The sequence below is a fragment of the Ammodytes marinus genome (assembly GCF_949987685.1).
Source record: "Ammodytes marinus genome assembly, chromosome: 15".
Taxonomy (NCBI): domain Eukaryota; kingdom Metazoa; phylum Chordata; class Actinopteri; order Uranoscopiformes; family Ammodytidae; genus Ammodytes; species Ammodytes marinus.
This window is the reverse complement of record NC_137219.1, coordinates 22,951,600-22,967,781: the sequence shown is the minus strand read 5'-3', so window position 1 is coordinate 22,967,781 and position 16,182 is coordinate 22,951,600. Positions and strand designations below refer to the sequence as shown.

General features: G+C 42.7%; 1 protein-coding gene across 1 annotated transcript in view; it reads left to right on the top strand.

Annotated features, from left to right (window-relative positions):
- Positions 1-230: 230 nt before the first annotated feature.
- Positions 231-16,182, top strand: part of LOC307262039 (ALK tyrosine kinase receptor-like) — a gene marked incomplete at both ends in the record, with an annotated part of 348,028 nt that continues 332,076 nt past the window's right edge. Inside the window, one exon of the mRNA XM_080042775.1 lies at positions 231-975. Within this exon, the coding sequence (XP_079898901.1) occupies positions 231-975 (745 nt within the window). The remainder of the gene's footprint in view (positions 976-16,182) is intronic.

Here is a 16,182-nt window from a genome sequence, read left to right as displayed (position 1 = left end):
CAGCAACAGTCGCTGACAAACAAATGTGAAAAAAGATAACAGTTTCCCCTCGTCTTGCCACGGGTGCGCACCGGCGAAGAGGCGCAGGACCCGCAGGATCATCGATTCGCACTCTAGTGTGTGCTCTCTGTGCGCTGGTGTGTGAGACGAGCAGGGAGAGGAGGCGGTGAATGGTGGGATTAAAGGGGGTTTCGCTTCTCCTAAACAAATGAGTTAAAACTGTCTAAACCATGGACGCCAGGATATTGTTTTTGCTTGTTTCTTCTGCGGCATGTTTCGCCGGGCTGCAGTGCGCCTCGCCGATAAGGAGCACCGCGGGGATGGATCTACCCACCGCCGGCTCCAGCAGCAACATCAGCGGGGAAAGCGGGGCCAAGAGAGACCTGAACCAAACCATCAACTCAAGGCTCAAGAGGAAAACCCTGGCCGTGGACTTTGCGGTCCCTTCTCTGCTGCGCTATTACCTGGCGGAGTTCATCAAGAGACCCCTGAACGGCGACTGCCAGACACACAGCGGGTGTTACACGGTGCGCGCAAACTTGAAAATGGACTGCATACCTTTGCAGAAAACCATCGCTACTTTTGTCGAGCCCAAGTCTACTGCCGCCACAGACTCTGGGAACGCGTCCAGTGCTGACGGACAGCTCCCCTTCTTCTACACGCGGCCGCTGTCCAAAGTTCTGAAATTGGGCTTGACGAAAGCCAGCAGGAAGTCGAACCAAGTTGTGGTGGAAATAGGAGAGGATATAGTCAACACGGGATGCGGGGGGCTGTCTGTGTACGAGGAGGCCCCGGCGCTCACCCTGGAAATGGATCTAACAACCATTCTGGAGTGGTGGCTGGGCGCGGACGGGGGCCGGCTCAGGGTTCGCCTCATGCCCGAGAAAAAGGCGCAGGTGCCCGGGATAGAGGATCGATACACCGCGGCCATACGCGCTGCAGACCCCCGCCTCTACATCATGATATCCTCCCAGAGTGAGTCTCTCTCTTACTTCTCCCTATGTTGCCCCCTACACCACACACAGCCATCTCTGAGAGTAAAAAGATTGGAACGAACACACACACACACACACACACACACACACACACACACACACACACACACACACACACACACACACACACACACACACACACACACACACACACACACACACACACACACACACACACACACACACACACACACACACACACTGGTACCCATCTTTGTGAGGACCGTTATTGACATATTGCATTGCATAGCCCCTTGACCTAACCTTAGGCATCACGACTGAATGCCTACCCCCAACCCTCACACTAACATTAACCTAAACCTAATTCCAACCTGAACCTCAAAAACGAGTGTCAACTCTCAAATGGCCCCTTTAGAGAAGTGTGGACCAGACAAAATGTCCTCACTTTCCAAAAGTGTCCTCACTTCGATGATTAAACGCTTGGATTGGTCCTCACAAAGCAATGCATTTACACACACACACACACACACACACACACACACACACACACACACACACACACACACACACACACACACACACACACACACACACAGACAGACACACATGTGCACAACTCAGCCGGCCAACAGTCATTCACTTTGTTCCGTCACAGTTGTAATTTTAGTTTGAGCTCTGCTGTGATTAATTCTTGATGTTGAATCTGGTGTGTGTCTAAAGATGCGTGGGCTCTGGCAATGAGCTCTGGCAATGCTTTCATGGTGAAATGAGCGGGTAAAGAAATGTCAGCACATGAAGGAAGCATGGTCTAATGGGAACGTGTGTGTGTGTGTGCGTGTGCGTGTGCAGCACTTGAATCCATGCCTTTGGATCTGTCACTATGATCCAGCGGACTCTCCAGACTCCTGTTTCATTATTGATGCTCATAGCAGCGCTGAGAGACAAAATGCAAGTTGATTTAATTACCAAACTCTTTCATTATTCCCAGTTGGGATCCATCAATGCAGCATAGCTAGAGGCGTCTATCATTATCCCCTTTCTGAGCCCTATATATTTGGTTTGGCTTGGAATAAGAGGCCTCTGTGCTTCATTATAACACACCTATATGTTTACTGTGCATTGCATAAGACCTTTATATGTTTCCATTGGATTTTCCTCAACGGTAACTTTTCTCAATTCCCCGAGCCACCCAGTGCTGAAGGAAAGGTTGGTGATTTAAGATCAACAGGCTTTATTTTGATTAGGCACAAATTAAGCTGTTATCTCCAGGAGAGCTTTAGCACTCAATACCCGAGGGTCCTTTCCTCCTTCTTCTTCTGAGCATCGGCACAATCAGTGTAACTGCTTAATCACTTTGATGAGGGAGGCTGGCCCAGATGAATGCAACTAAACCCCATCAGACGAAGGGCAATGCAGAGGCCGGCCCAGCTGGGAGCTGAAAGAGCAAGGAGGGTAACCCCACCCTGCAGCATGTAGAAACACACACACACACACACACACACACACACACACACACACACACACACACACACACACACACACACACACACACACACACACACACACACACACACACACACACACACACACACACACACACACACACACACGCACACACACACTGTGACTGTTTATGCTAAGATGCACCTGTAACTGGCACTGAGAAGCATCAGAGTGGAACAGCCTTTCCAGCAACACAGAATGTAGTGTTTGCAGGTGGAAATGATGTCCAGGTGTGTACACTAGCTATTTCTTTAAGGCAACCCTTTCTCATCACAAACATGGCGGTGTTTTTGGCAAAGCACTGAGCCAGAAAAACGATTGCAGTGGAGTTGCTCTAACGGAGACCAACAGATCAGACTGGTTGTATCAGGTGGTGTCCTGCTGTGAATCTTTGTAACTTTGCAATGTGGATGTACAAGAAAGTTTTCTAAAGTTAAGGCTAACGTTTTAGGTATGTGTATGGATAGATGGATATAGAAATATATATATATATTAGGATAGTGAGTTAACATGTGCATGTGTATCCTTGTTGTGGTTGAATATTTATTTTATTCTTGTCATGTGTTGTGTATGTAAACATCTTATCCCTGGTTTCAAAAACTTTGATAAGGCCTTCTTCCGGTTCTTGAGAAACCTGGATATGCACCTTGATTGGTAAATAAACTGCTCATCCAGATTTCTGAACATTCTTTATTGGTTGAGAACATTCAGTAGTGGCTGAGATGGCGAGCAATTAATACACTACGCATACGGCATAAAGTTGATCAAATGACCTGGAGTTTTCATTGGTTAAGCAGTCAAGGATACAATGTGCTGCAGCACTGACATGTTACTGCATATCATGTGAGAATACTGCACAGCATGAGATAAGATAACGAGATATCATTATAGCCTCACTCCTTGATTCACTCTAGTACTGTATGTGTGCATTACAGGCAAGGGAGTGCAAAGTGAGCAGCTCTCATTTGCATTAATAGGCTGCCATCCGTTGTTTATTGCACCCCTCCATCCTCCGTCCTGGTATAACCCAGGAATTGATCAAGTCTTTAATCATTAAGGAGTGTGCTGCTCAGAGCAGCAGGGGCTTCCTGGAGGAAGCTTCACCAAGGAAATAGGCTCTATACTCTATAAGCACATCCATTTGAAATCCATTCCATTTGAAATCTGTTATGGGAAGTGTGGAAACAGTATTCCCACAGTGACCTTTTGTCAAACTGCAGTGAAGACAGGACAAATCACAGCATTCTTTGTACCAAAGACAAACCCAAATGGAGCAAGCACACTTTCTGGATAGTTGTCAGTTTATTCTAATAAGTGATGAAAGTGTTAAAAGTCAGAAATGATATTAACATGCACTTTTTAAATGTTGGTTAGATAATATCTTCTGAGGCGTCACTGTGATAATCATTCACTGTGGTTTAACAACGTGGTTAACATGTCCAAATGTTCATTTACAGTAACTTCTAAACTAGATTTAAACCCAACGAGCCCATATTGAACTAAGCAAAAACCACTGAAGGCTACACCTGGATACTTCACAAAAATATGAGCACATATTTTATTTATGTTTTGATTTATGAGAGCTTTTATTGTGGAAAAAATTGCTTGTCATGTTTTTGGAAACTGTTAGAACATATAAATGTGATATAAATGGGTGTTGGGTTATGTTGTTCTGTTTTGCACACTGTCACTTCTCACATCACATCAACATGCAGGGGTTAAATGAATTAGTTCCTGTGTAATTGGATTGATTGCACAATGTCAGTGAGGACAGGATTGTTTAATGTCATCATTTATCGACCGTTACCAGATTATTACTGTGGTCCTATGATGTCATGTTATCGTTCCACATATTTATGATGTCAGCATTAATGATTCTGAGCGGTTTGTAATTAAAACAGGAGGGCAGCTCATTGCTGTGAACATCAGTTTCATTTGAGAGATGAAGCTCTGTATTGACGTCTGGAAATAGTGGTTTGACAAAATAATCTAAACTCAAGGCCAATGTTGTTGTTGTTTTAGCTTTCACTGGACCTTATCATTTATATCTGCAGAAGGAGTTTGCTCGATTGTCATGTGATCAAAACTGTGTTCATGTGATAACAGATAGTCCTTCATACGGTATATGGTGAGTTTTATTATTCTTAGTGATTTATTTTCAATACCGTGGCTATATTTCAATAGGCCTATGCTGTTATAGCATATACTTAAAGGTCACATATTATGCTCAGTTTTAGGTTTACAATTGTACTTTTTGAAACAGTGGTCATGGTGTATTGTCCATAAAACACCTTTATATTTCTCATAGTGGCATTGCTTAATCTCTTCTTTTCTGCCTCTGTCTGAAATGCTGCACTTTAGAGCCTGTCTCTTTAAGACCCGCCTTTCAAAAAATCCCAGTCTGCTCTGATTGTCCTGGGATCTAACTGCCGGTTTGAATCTAACTGCCAGTTAGATTCAGGGGTATCTTGGGGTGTGGCTTATCACAGGTGGATGTAGTGCTAAGTTTTGTTGCTAATAGGGGAGGAGGTGGGTATGGCTTTTCCTGTTATGACGTCATAAGGGGAGAGACATCTGACTGGGGTTTTTGAACACAGGTGTTCAGAAAGGTGGAGATGGACATTTTAAAAAACATGGAAAAGTGCATTTTGCGTAATAAGTGACCTTTAAAAATGTGACAGTTATCTAAACTAAATGGCCAAAGTCTAAACTTCATTCCTGCAGAAAACAGATAGAAGGTGAAACATTGGGAGATGACCTGTGTTGTTGTTTCTGTGATATGCAGGTTCATGCCTTGTACTCCGTAAGAATAACTGACATTCACAACAAACGTTTCTGTAAGTAAGTAACAATACGTCTGTTTTTTTGCTTAAGCCTCCTTTAAAACTCTGTTGCATGTTTGCCTGTGGTTGCTGTTATTAGCATCAGCATTTATTACCTAATGTGTTTCTGCGAGGCACCAATGTGTTTATGCACTGTTGATGCAGACAACCACAAGCCCTGTTGCCCCCCCCCCCACACACACACACAACCACACACAGCTGTTTTCCCTCAATCCATTCTTTTCCCCTCTTACATACATTCTCCCTCCTGCCAGTGTCACGCAAATTCCCTCCTTCGTATAAAATGACTCAACTCAAGTCCCTAATGTGTGTTGTCTCGCTCTGTCGCCTTACACACCCCTGATTGGCCAGTGTTTGGCATTTTTTCCGTGTAATGTGCGTGTTACACTTGTTTATTTTTTCCCCCTCAGCCTCCGGTAAGATGCAGGCTATTAGCATGAAATAAATACCAACCATGGCAGCCGGAATAATTGGACGATCAGGTAAACGCGCCTATCTGAACCCAGGCATTAAAACTCTGCTCAGTTCATTTATACTTGCTTGCCCTATAGGGGAGATCATTAATGAGAAAAATGCTTGTATGACTACACATTAAATTTTGAAGTGTTAAAATAACACTAAAAGAGTTAAATTTAACACCATTTCCGAGTGTATTTGGTCCCACTCAGAATTGGAGTTAAATTAACTCTCTTCAAAGTGTTACAATTTTAGAGTTAAATTAACTCAAAATAGAGTTAAAAATACACTGTATAGTGTTATTTAAAGCCTTATAGAGTACTTTCTACACCCCGTCTTTTAACTACCGAAATTGACACCAACACTAGGAGGCATTCTACTCCAGCTGTTGTTATATTAACTCAGATAGAGTTAATGGAGTTTGACACTGCATATTTAACACTGGGGAATTTACTGTGTAAGAGCGTATAGTAAAATGGAGGAAAACAGTGCTGTGCAGGTGTGATACAGATTTGACCTCTACTTTATTAACCTCTGTTATGTTCTACCAAGCCGAGCCTGTAAAAAGGTTGCCGGCAAGTCATTTAAATGATCTGAGTACTGGAGGTGGGAGGAAGTGGGGGAGCGCTTGCTTTGTTAACCTGCACATACCTGCTGCCAAGGCTCTTGAAGATGTTGGTGTTCCTTGGTGCACCATGAGCAGAGAGAGACTTTCTAAACATACCTAACAAGATGGGATGTGATTGAAGCTACTGCAGTAAAATGTTTGCTAGCATCATCCTCCAGAGGAAAGCGTGTCAGGGGCTTATCTCCCCATGTTTGCCTCCGAGCTCCACTGCAAACAATAAAACCACAGTCTCTTATGAGCTTTCTATTGAGCTCCCCCGGCTGCCTTTTCCCTTAGGGAAGGCTTAAAACAGGATCCTAGCAGTGTGCGCACATCTTAACCCCGTCAGGCAAATATCAACATTTCTTTTGAATCATAAAGAAAGTTAACAGTAAGTTTTGCGGAAAAAGTTCACTTCACTGCTTGTGGCAATTTTCTTTCGAAAAAGTGTCTCCTTGAAAGATGAATGCACCATTCATTTTGCTTGTCCCAAAAAGCCTTTTCTCTTTCCTGACAAAGTAGTTGGGATAAAAGTCTCAAGAGAAGCTGCAGCAGCTTAAGTGACTGTGAACAGTTTGCTTTGTCAATCAAAGTACGGCAGAACAGTTTTACTTGTTGCCTTTCTTTTGTATTCAGTTATTTCATGTTCACTACAGGCCCCTGTAAACAAATAACAGATGGATGGACTACTATAAGTTATATATTATTTTCGAATAATTAATATAGTTAGAATTAGGTTGGTGTATTTTGATGAACTTTAGCTAAACAAATTCAAGTTATTTCTTTGTTGTCTGAACAGCAAATACAGTGAGGCAGTAGCCTAGTTGGCAGTAGCTGAAACCTAGTTCTATCTCAATGCTTAAAAAGATACATTAAAAAACCGCCAAGAAAAAAGAATAATACTGTAAAATGAAAACAATGGTGTTCACTACTGAGTATTGTTGATGACCAAATGAGCAATTGATTAAGGAAGAAAATAATCAAGAGTTGAAAATAATCCAAAAGTCGCAGCCCTAGATTTTGCTTTGTTTGATTGTCAGTGTTAATGTGTTAGACCTATCACACTGGTGCTTGCCCTGATTGTGCTCTCTCCCGACTTAAGCTGTGTTTTCATACAGTGTATGTGATATGCAATTGTACGTCAGATGTTTCTGTAATGAAAGTCATTGCAAATAATGTCAGCCCTAATTTGAAAATACTTTACGACATTACACTTAACACGGTTGTAACTCTGAATGGTAAGGTGACCTTGAGTACTTTGATAGGTGCCAATAAATAAAATGTATAATAGAGTCCCATTCTCTGTATGGTCCCACTTTGGATCATTCTCAGTATCCAGGGTGCTGTTAAAGTCCCTGTAAACCCAAACCCAGTTAATCCTTCAGACTATATAATTTTGAGAGTTAGTTGCATAATAGTAACTTAACAGAAATTCAGTTTACATGAGGCCGGCTATGCTCTGATTCTTATGACACAGTAAGTATTTTGAACCAATCACGGCAGTTCTCAGCCCAAACATTCTCATGAAGCAATGACCATTGCTATGGAGACCGTTTTATTAGGACACGCCCACACAGTCCTGTCAAACGGTCTAGACAGTAAGCAAGCTGTTTTTTAACTAAGTTTTATAATACCTACGAAAATGTATTTTTGTCAGATTTTAGTAAAAGCTACTTGAGACACCCAACTCAGATATCATACCTCGATTTTTACTATTTTAGACCAGGCTTCCTCATGACTTTTCAAACTTCACTGGGTTCTACAACCATACTTACTGTAGATCATTCTCATCTTGGCATGCATGTCCAGAGCATGTAATGACATTGTACTGCTGGCCTGGCAATATTCATCAACTTCAATTTATTCCGGAGGCTTGAAGAAGAAATTCTGGGCGGCTCTCCATATTCTGACAACACAGTCCCATGCCAAGCGTATTTTATTGCCCATTAAGCCTTTGCGTTTCAGAGTTGTTGTTTTTGGGCTCCAAATTTGCTAATATTTTGGGACAGAGATTGGAAGTTGGAGTGGCATCGTTCTCCAATGCAGTTAACCAAACACCGCAGAGTGTGTGTAATCACTTTGCTGGGAACGCAGCCTAGATTCAAAACATCTTTGCACCTGTTGACCCTTTAATTTAGTCCATCCAGGTGGAAGAGCCACAGGAAAAGTGACACGACTTTGCGATTGGCGAGGTGTGTGGATCTCAGTGGCAATCAATGAGACTCCTGACATTCAAAGCTTGTATCAATCAGCCACTTAATGGGGAAATCAATAGAGAAGTCAGAATGGCATTTCACTTTATTATTTAAGCATTTCTATGATCAATTTAACTCAAGGAGTCTGCGGTGTGTTGTGACACCCCCACAAGGCCCCTTCCACGCTGATCGATACTGCAACTTTCAATGAGCGCCATCAAGTGCTGCTGTGTGTCTCAGTGTTGGCTTGATTCTAATGGCATGAGAGTAAGACTTTCCAAATCAAAGGAGTCTTTTGTCCGTCTGCGATAAGTACTGTGTGAAGCAGTGGTGAGTGTGTCAGATCTTACCTCGTGATTGGTTACAACCATTGATTCTTCACAGAAGTTAACAATGAGCAACTTTAAGTTTGTCTTTTGCAGCATTTCTCCATGCTCAAAAATCATTGCCCATTTAACTGAGCTAAACGGGGGACAGTGCAAAGATGTCGTTACCACACACTTGCACACTCACCACATATTCACATTCGGAATGTGAATATGTGTCACATGTGAAAGTGACATTCCCACTCAATTGCTCACATATCAAACGTAGGCCCTTTCTATTCTGATTGTCCTCTGTCGAAGAAAAACAGCCATTTCTCTGTGTCACCATGTCCCGTGTGGATGGTTGGAACTTAATGCCTTTTAATGAGATGGCCCCGGAACCTGTTCATACTCACTCACGACAGTCACATTGAACAGGGCTGCTGCCAGCAAGTAATGAGACGGTGAGTTCTTCTTGACTTAATGGAAGAGGAGAATTGTGTGTGTGTGTCTGCCTGATATTAAATGTAAAATGAACACCCTGGTGTGCACTGGCCCTCACATTAGTTGGCCCCATCTCAAGAGCTGGGGGAGCAGCAAACTATTACCCAAAAAGACAAGCTGTTGTTATTCTGTACCCCGTCATACTTTCAAAATAAAATATGAAAATTGTGACGCTTGCCAAATTGGGAGCTTCAATAGTAAACACCTTCATTGTGGTTATATTGCACATTTTAGCAGGTTTTTGCTTTAAGGCGGACATGTTATTCACTGCCTGAATGGCTGTGTCTTCTATTCACAGGAAAGGACAAAGACATATGCAATGCACAAAGAATATAGGACTTGTGGTAAGACTGTGCAAGATGTGACACGTTATATGGTTTTAAATGATCTACTTTTTATATTTGTATATATCCAAGCAGGGAAAAACATAAATGTATGATGTGCATATTGTTATTAGACAGGGCAGGATCCTTTCTCCTTGAGGTCACTCATACAGATCCATGAAGACGTCAACTGATGTGTGCTGTCTTCACTTGTTTTCCTCCAGTTACTAACTTGGAGGAACAGAGGAAAAGAATGGAGGAAAGAGAGTGGGAGCAGGAGACAGAAATAAATAGATTTGCAGCAATAATTGGCCCTAGGTCTCAGACTGTCCAATCTTCTAGATTTGTGTCGGAATTTAAATTAGCACAACATACGGCACAGTAAAACTGCAAACTCCTGAAACTCGTAAAACCTTTTGCGGAAAGTCACTTGTGTTCTCACTGGTTGTTGCTGAACAATGGCGATATAGAACTTCAAAAGCACTAGTATTGGACCTTAAATCTGCATTATTTATCTATTCATATTTTTGGCAACTTGTGGGCACAAAGGGAAGAATGTGCCCATACCCAGCAGACCTGGAGCATTAGCATTCATTTTGAGTTTTGTTTCTACTCCACTGTTGAATGTACATGTACGCCATATAAGCATAATTCTCAACCACTGTAGTTGCCAACATTGTTTGGTTGTAATTCGTTCTGGTTCTATCACTACAAGAGCCTCCTTTCACAATTTAATGGTGCATAATACACATTTATTGATTAGAGCAGCTTTATTAGATCATTAAAAATATACAGCCATATAAGAGAATGCTCAGAGGTCCTTGAAGGAGACTTTCAAGCCTCCTATTTCATTTTCCTGCAATATTGGCAAGATGGCAGCACGAAAAAATCAAAGGGGAAAGAAGGGATCATTTTAGGGGCTAACGTAACACTCCCATTGTCTTTCCAGTCCAGTGGAGCACTACCACTAAGCTGTTCTCTCCTTGTCAGACTGGTCATGGTTTTCATACATCTTAAACCCAAACTCTCATTTGAGCTAAATCAGACCCAGGGCCCTGTGACTCCAAACCACTGAGCACAGAGCATCAGACGGGAACAAGGAGAGTCTGTAGAAAAAGCTCCCAGTGTTCACCTGCAGTTTAAAAGGACATTAACGGATGTGGCCTGATGCAGTTGCCATACACACACAAAGCACAGCCGCCTCTTTAAAGGAGAAGCCTTGGTGCTCTCGGCCACATCCCTTAGCTCCCTTTATGATCTGTAATGGGATTGTTGAGGAGAGCCAGCAGCGTCCTCATCACAGGACAAAAAAACACTTAATGGATATGATTTTCCCTGAAAGACCGAGGAAGAGCAGTTTAACTCACTGAACCCGCTTATCCCTTATTACCCCAGCATCCCTGTACGCCCTCCATTCACCTTTCTAGAGAAGAGGCGAGCATGTCAATTCTGCCCTTTATCAACCCTTGGCATTCAGTGTGTGTGTGTGTGTGTGTGTGTGTGTGTACGTGCGTGCATGTGTGTTTGATGGGCAGGTTGTTTACAGACAGCGATGAAGAGGCAGAGCAGCAGTGCCATGAGAGAGGCTGTGTTGTGTCTTATCAGAGCACAGGCTCCCAGCATGCTCGCTGGTCTGAACCGGCTCCAGGGATAGAAGTGTAACTTGCTCCGCTGCTGAGATGGCTAGAAGTGAAGTGAAAAACAATTGTAATTTGGGTTTCTAGTATACACTGATGTTCATGGCGTAGTGTCTACAACATCCTTTATATGTTTTCACAGTGCCATTGTTGAATCTCCTCTTTTCAGCATCTGTCTCCTTAAGCCCCGCCTTCCAAAAAGCCCAGTCTGCTCTGATTGGCCCTGAATCTCACTGCCGGTTTGAATCTTACTGCCAGTTACATTGAGAGATATTTGGGGTGTGCTTATCACAGGTGGAGGTATAGTGCAAGGTTAGGTTGGTATTGAGGGTGCGTGGCTTCTCCCCTTATGAAGTCATAAGGGGAAATATATCTGACTGGTTTTTTAACACATTTTCAGAAAGGTGGAGGTGAAGTAAAAGAGAGAGTTGTTTTGTCTCATTCCTTGGGAGTCTTTTGTCACCTTGGACTCATAATGTTAAAAAAAACATTTTGCACAATAGGTGACCTTTGCATTTTATCTTAAAAATAAAGTCATAAAGGGGCCCTCTACTGATTTTACACAAAGTTAATATAGTAATCATATGGTTTGCCAGTCAGCCTGTAAAACAGTTGCGTTACTTCCTCTGTAGCTGTGGAGTTGCATTGTGGGAACTGTAGTATAATAACAATAAGTCAACCCGACCCTGTACTTTCATGGGATTTCTCAGTTCAGCCCTCAAGCGGGTACTATTACGTGCATGGGCGGAAAACTAATCGTTATGCAAATTCCTTCATTCCCACGGCTATCAAGCTAGTAAACGCGACCCGCTGATCTGTGCACTTGTTCTCACTTGCATGTTCATGTTTGATTGCTGTTGTTAGTTTATTTATTCCTTTTATTTACATGGATGGGATAGACTGTAGAAATGAATTGCCCTTTTGGGATTAATAAAGTATTCTGTGTAGAAAATACATTTGATTGGCCATGGCTCGGCAGGGTTACTCTGTGTGGGAGAAACATTAAGAGGGGATTTTGTAATGAAAAGAACAACTTTTATCCTCTGACAGTTTGTATTACCCAGACTGGTCTAGCCTCATATTAGCTTTGGCTGAACTTCTGGATTTTGTCTTCGATAACTTAGTGTAGTCGCAGCACAAGGGAAGAATTGTTAAGAATGATTCAAATATATTTCTCAAAGTCCATTTCGCTTGAAAACCACACTGGGTTGATGGGTTTTTATTATTCAAAGAACTTTGACAGGGTCACTTAGATCCACTTTTCTTCCCCATTTGCCTTGAACATATAATAGCTTGTCACAGGGCTTTTGTTACCTGAGAGACCAGAACCATGCAGAACCATTTACTTTTTTTTTTAACATGAATTGTGCGCAGCTGAAAGGCCTGGCATTCTCCCCATCTCGCTTGTCTTCAGACATCAGCATTTTCAATTGTCGTTTCTATTTGGGCATCTGCACAAGCTTGTGTGTGTGTGTGTGTGTGTGTGTGTGTGTGTGTGTGTGTGTGTGTGTGTGTGTGTGTGTGTGTGTGTGTGTGTGTGTGTGTGTGTGTGTGTGTGTGTGTGTGTGTGTGTGTGTGTGTGTGTGTGTGTGTGTGTGTGTGTGTGTGTGTGTGTGTGTGTGTGTGTGTGTGTGTGTGTGTGTGTGTGTGTGTGTGTGTGTGTGTGTGTGTGTGTGTGTGTGTGTGTGTGTGTGTGTGTGTGTTTTGTACACGTGTTCTCACGTCAATATGTGTCTCTGGTCGTGTCAGTGTGTTAATTCATGTGTGCACGTCCACTAGGGAGCACTGGGGTGCTTTCAGGCAACTCAAAGCCTTCTCCTCCTCTGTCTCATCTAGCTGGAACATGGGGGTGGGGGGGGGGAATCAGTCCTCCAGATTTTCTGCTCACTGCCAGCTGGAAGACCATGAAAAGATCATATTGACCTTGCCATGCTTGCACAAAGTCCATACAATCAAGCCTTGGCACTGGCCTAGACCCTCTCTCTTGCTACACCTATAACTTTATGAACTACAACTACTACAGCCTGACCTTGGCTGTTGTTTTTTGCTGCACCAAGTAAAGAAGGAACACGGGGTTGTGCAAAAAGAAGCAGTGCTGCTGGCAGTCAGGCTGTGCAAAGGGGAACAGTTCACACACTGTCCATTTCAGGGCGGAGGTTGGCTCATCACAAATGTTTGTTGTTGTTGTTGTTGTTTTTGCTGACCTGTGAATACATTGGAGATAGGACCCCATCTTTAGCCTGATGTAGCAGCTATACTGTGGGCTGAAGCCTTCCAGCTGCAGAGGCTCTGCAGGGAGGCTCATCAGCAGCATGAGTAAATCATGAGGTTAACTTCAGTTGTTTGTCAGTCCAATTATGTCCAAAATACTCCTTATGTGGTCTGCCTTTTGGTTTGCGTGCATCTTTAAATTAGACACAAACTAGCTGCGATTAGCCAGATGCAGAGTTATGTGTCTTCTTTTTTTAACCTACTCAGCCCCATGCAGTCAGTTAGGTTAAAAAGTTTAAAAAGCAAGAGGAAAATGGATGTGACGTTTCAAGTCCTCCTCGCTTCGTTTTGAAGTCCTCCGAGGAAGACAGTCAGAATGCTAATATGCATCGTAGCGTGATAACAGATACTCTCTGGTGAGTGGGTGTCTGGGTTAGTGGATGTGCCAATAATATGTAATCTTGCTGTGGTGACACGGGCATTTGAAAAACATATGATTCAATCTTTCATTCTCTCCTGCCGTTCCAAAGAAAAAGTCTGACTGAACTGTCATGTTACTCTGGATATACGGTTGAAGTTTCCACCAGGCAAAGCCCTTGACTGACAAGTGCAGAGGGGTGGGGCCTTATCTGTCACCTTACAGGCATTTCATTATGAAAAATGCTTGGCTTCTGCACCATCACTGGAAAGATGTTAATGTAGCTGCCTCTAGAGAGAGACAGGCTTTAGGACAGGAGTATGTAAAGGTTACAAAGTGAACTTGGACACAGTCATTGTTGTTTCTCCTTTATCATTTCTGAGCAGTGGATCTTGTGACCGTAAATGTGCCATGGATCAAGCCACGAGGATTAAAAATGGGACCTGAAAGAGTTGACTGTACAAAAGGAACAGTTCTCAAAATGATTTTTTCTTCTTCTTCTCTGTGCCTACATCCCACGGGGGCATCGTTACATGACTGGAGTGACTTGGTCCATCTTCCAACAGCAATGACAAGCCACGTAATGAACTAGCTTTCAGTGACTCAGCCTATGAACTGACGGCGTGGCTCTGTGTAGTGTGACGGCTTTGACATGGTCCAAGAACAGTGCTCATGTGGTCAGGGCACCGGCACATTTAGTAATAAAAAAAAGGCCAGCGCGACCAGTTCTAGCTAATGACCTAGAGGGAGAGGGGTGGGTGTTTTCTCCTCTAGAAGTATAAAGCAAGATTGAGAGCTTCTTGACTTGCTGTATCTTGGAACGCAGTTAAGGTCCTTTTCCCTTTTGGCCCCAGACACTTCACTCCACTGATGAGGAGCCGTCCTCATTTAGCCAGGCAGTGTTTGCTACAGAGTGCTCATTAAAAGGCCCCGGAGAAGCAAACAGATTTGCAACCAAAGAGAGTTGAAATGATGATGAAAAAATGGTTCACATTCATCTGTAGCACCGTGAATGGGTGCTGTCTAAGGGTGTGTGTGTGTGTGTGTTCGTTCCAATCTTTTTACTCTCAGAGATGGCAGACATATTCAAGGTCGAGGGTCTGGAACTCTCCTGTCGTAAAATTCAATTCATTCATTTTAATGGAAATCTTGTTCTGCAGTTCTGTCAGTTCTGAATATTGCAGTATGACTCATGCTACCTCCAGTCGAGAGATGTTACAATTAAACTGCTGCCGACTCCTGATGGCACTCTACTCTTTTTTTTTCCTGCTCCTTCAAACCCCGTTCCCAAACAGTTTAAGAAAAGTTTGAACATTTGCGAAGACAAGTCTATGTCATTATATGTCAATATTTTCCTTTCCTTTTTTAATGACCACACTTAAGTATGCGTAAGCAACAAGACCTTGGAGGGCGTAAAGCAGAGGGGAACCGCCAATGAAGTCCAAAGTTCAAAATATCCACTGAAACAACTATAACGATGATTTTAAAATTACATTTGATGGTTTTGGAAGAAGCAACGTGGTGTTACTATTTCTTGACAAACTCTTCTTCAGATCCTCTCTGATATGTTATTCTATGGTTGTCAGTGTCATCTTTCATGACTCATGATGACTGTCAGCATTGTAATGGAAAAGCTGAGGCACATGTTTCATAGACGGCACCATAATGTATATAGCCATTGCTAAATCAAAGAGTATGCTGGACTGCTCACACAAGATTGATCTCCATCCTTCTGTGTTTTTTTTTCTATAGCAGTAAACAGGCAATTTTTCACAATGATTTATGCGACAACTATCTCCAACTAAACAAGTGAATATTGGAAAGCTCCTTGGCATCACTCGGCAACACTACAGTGATGAATGTTGGTACACCGTCTAGTGGGTAGAAAAGCCAAACTATTGTCCAGAGTTAACAGTTTCCCACATGGTGATGTATTTCATGCCTTTCTAACAATGTGCCTGGTTTCTCCATCCCAATTCTGAAGATAAAGACAAATGGACCTATGCATGCCGACTCAATGAAAAAATATATATATATAATTATACATAATATATAATATTTGATGCTTGGTTTATAAATGATAAAGTAGGAGGAGCAGAATTGTTCTTCTGATAAAGACCTTGGGACTGAGAAAGCATGTTTGCGATTCATTTGTCTCCAACCCGCTCTCTGCTTTGTTATTGAACAGGATTTAATCAGGCCGGCGATGAATGCCAGATGGACG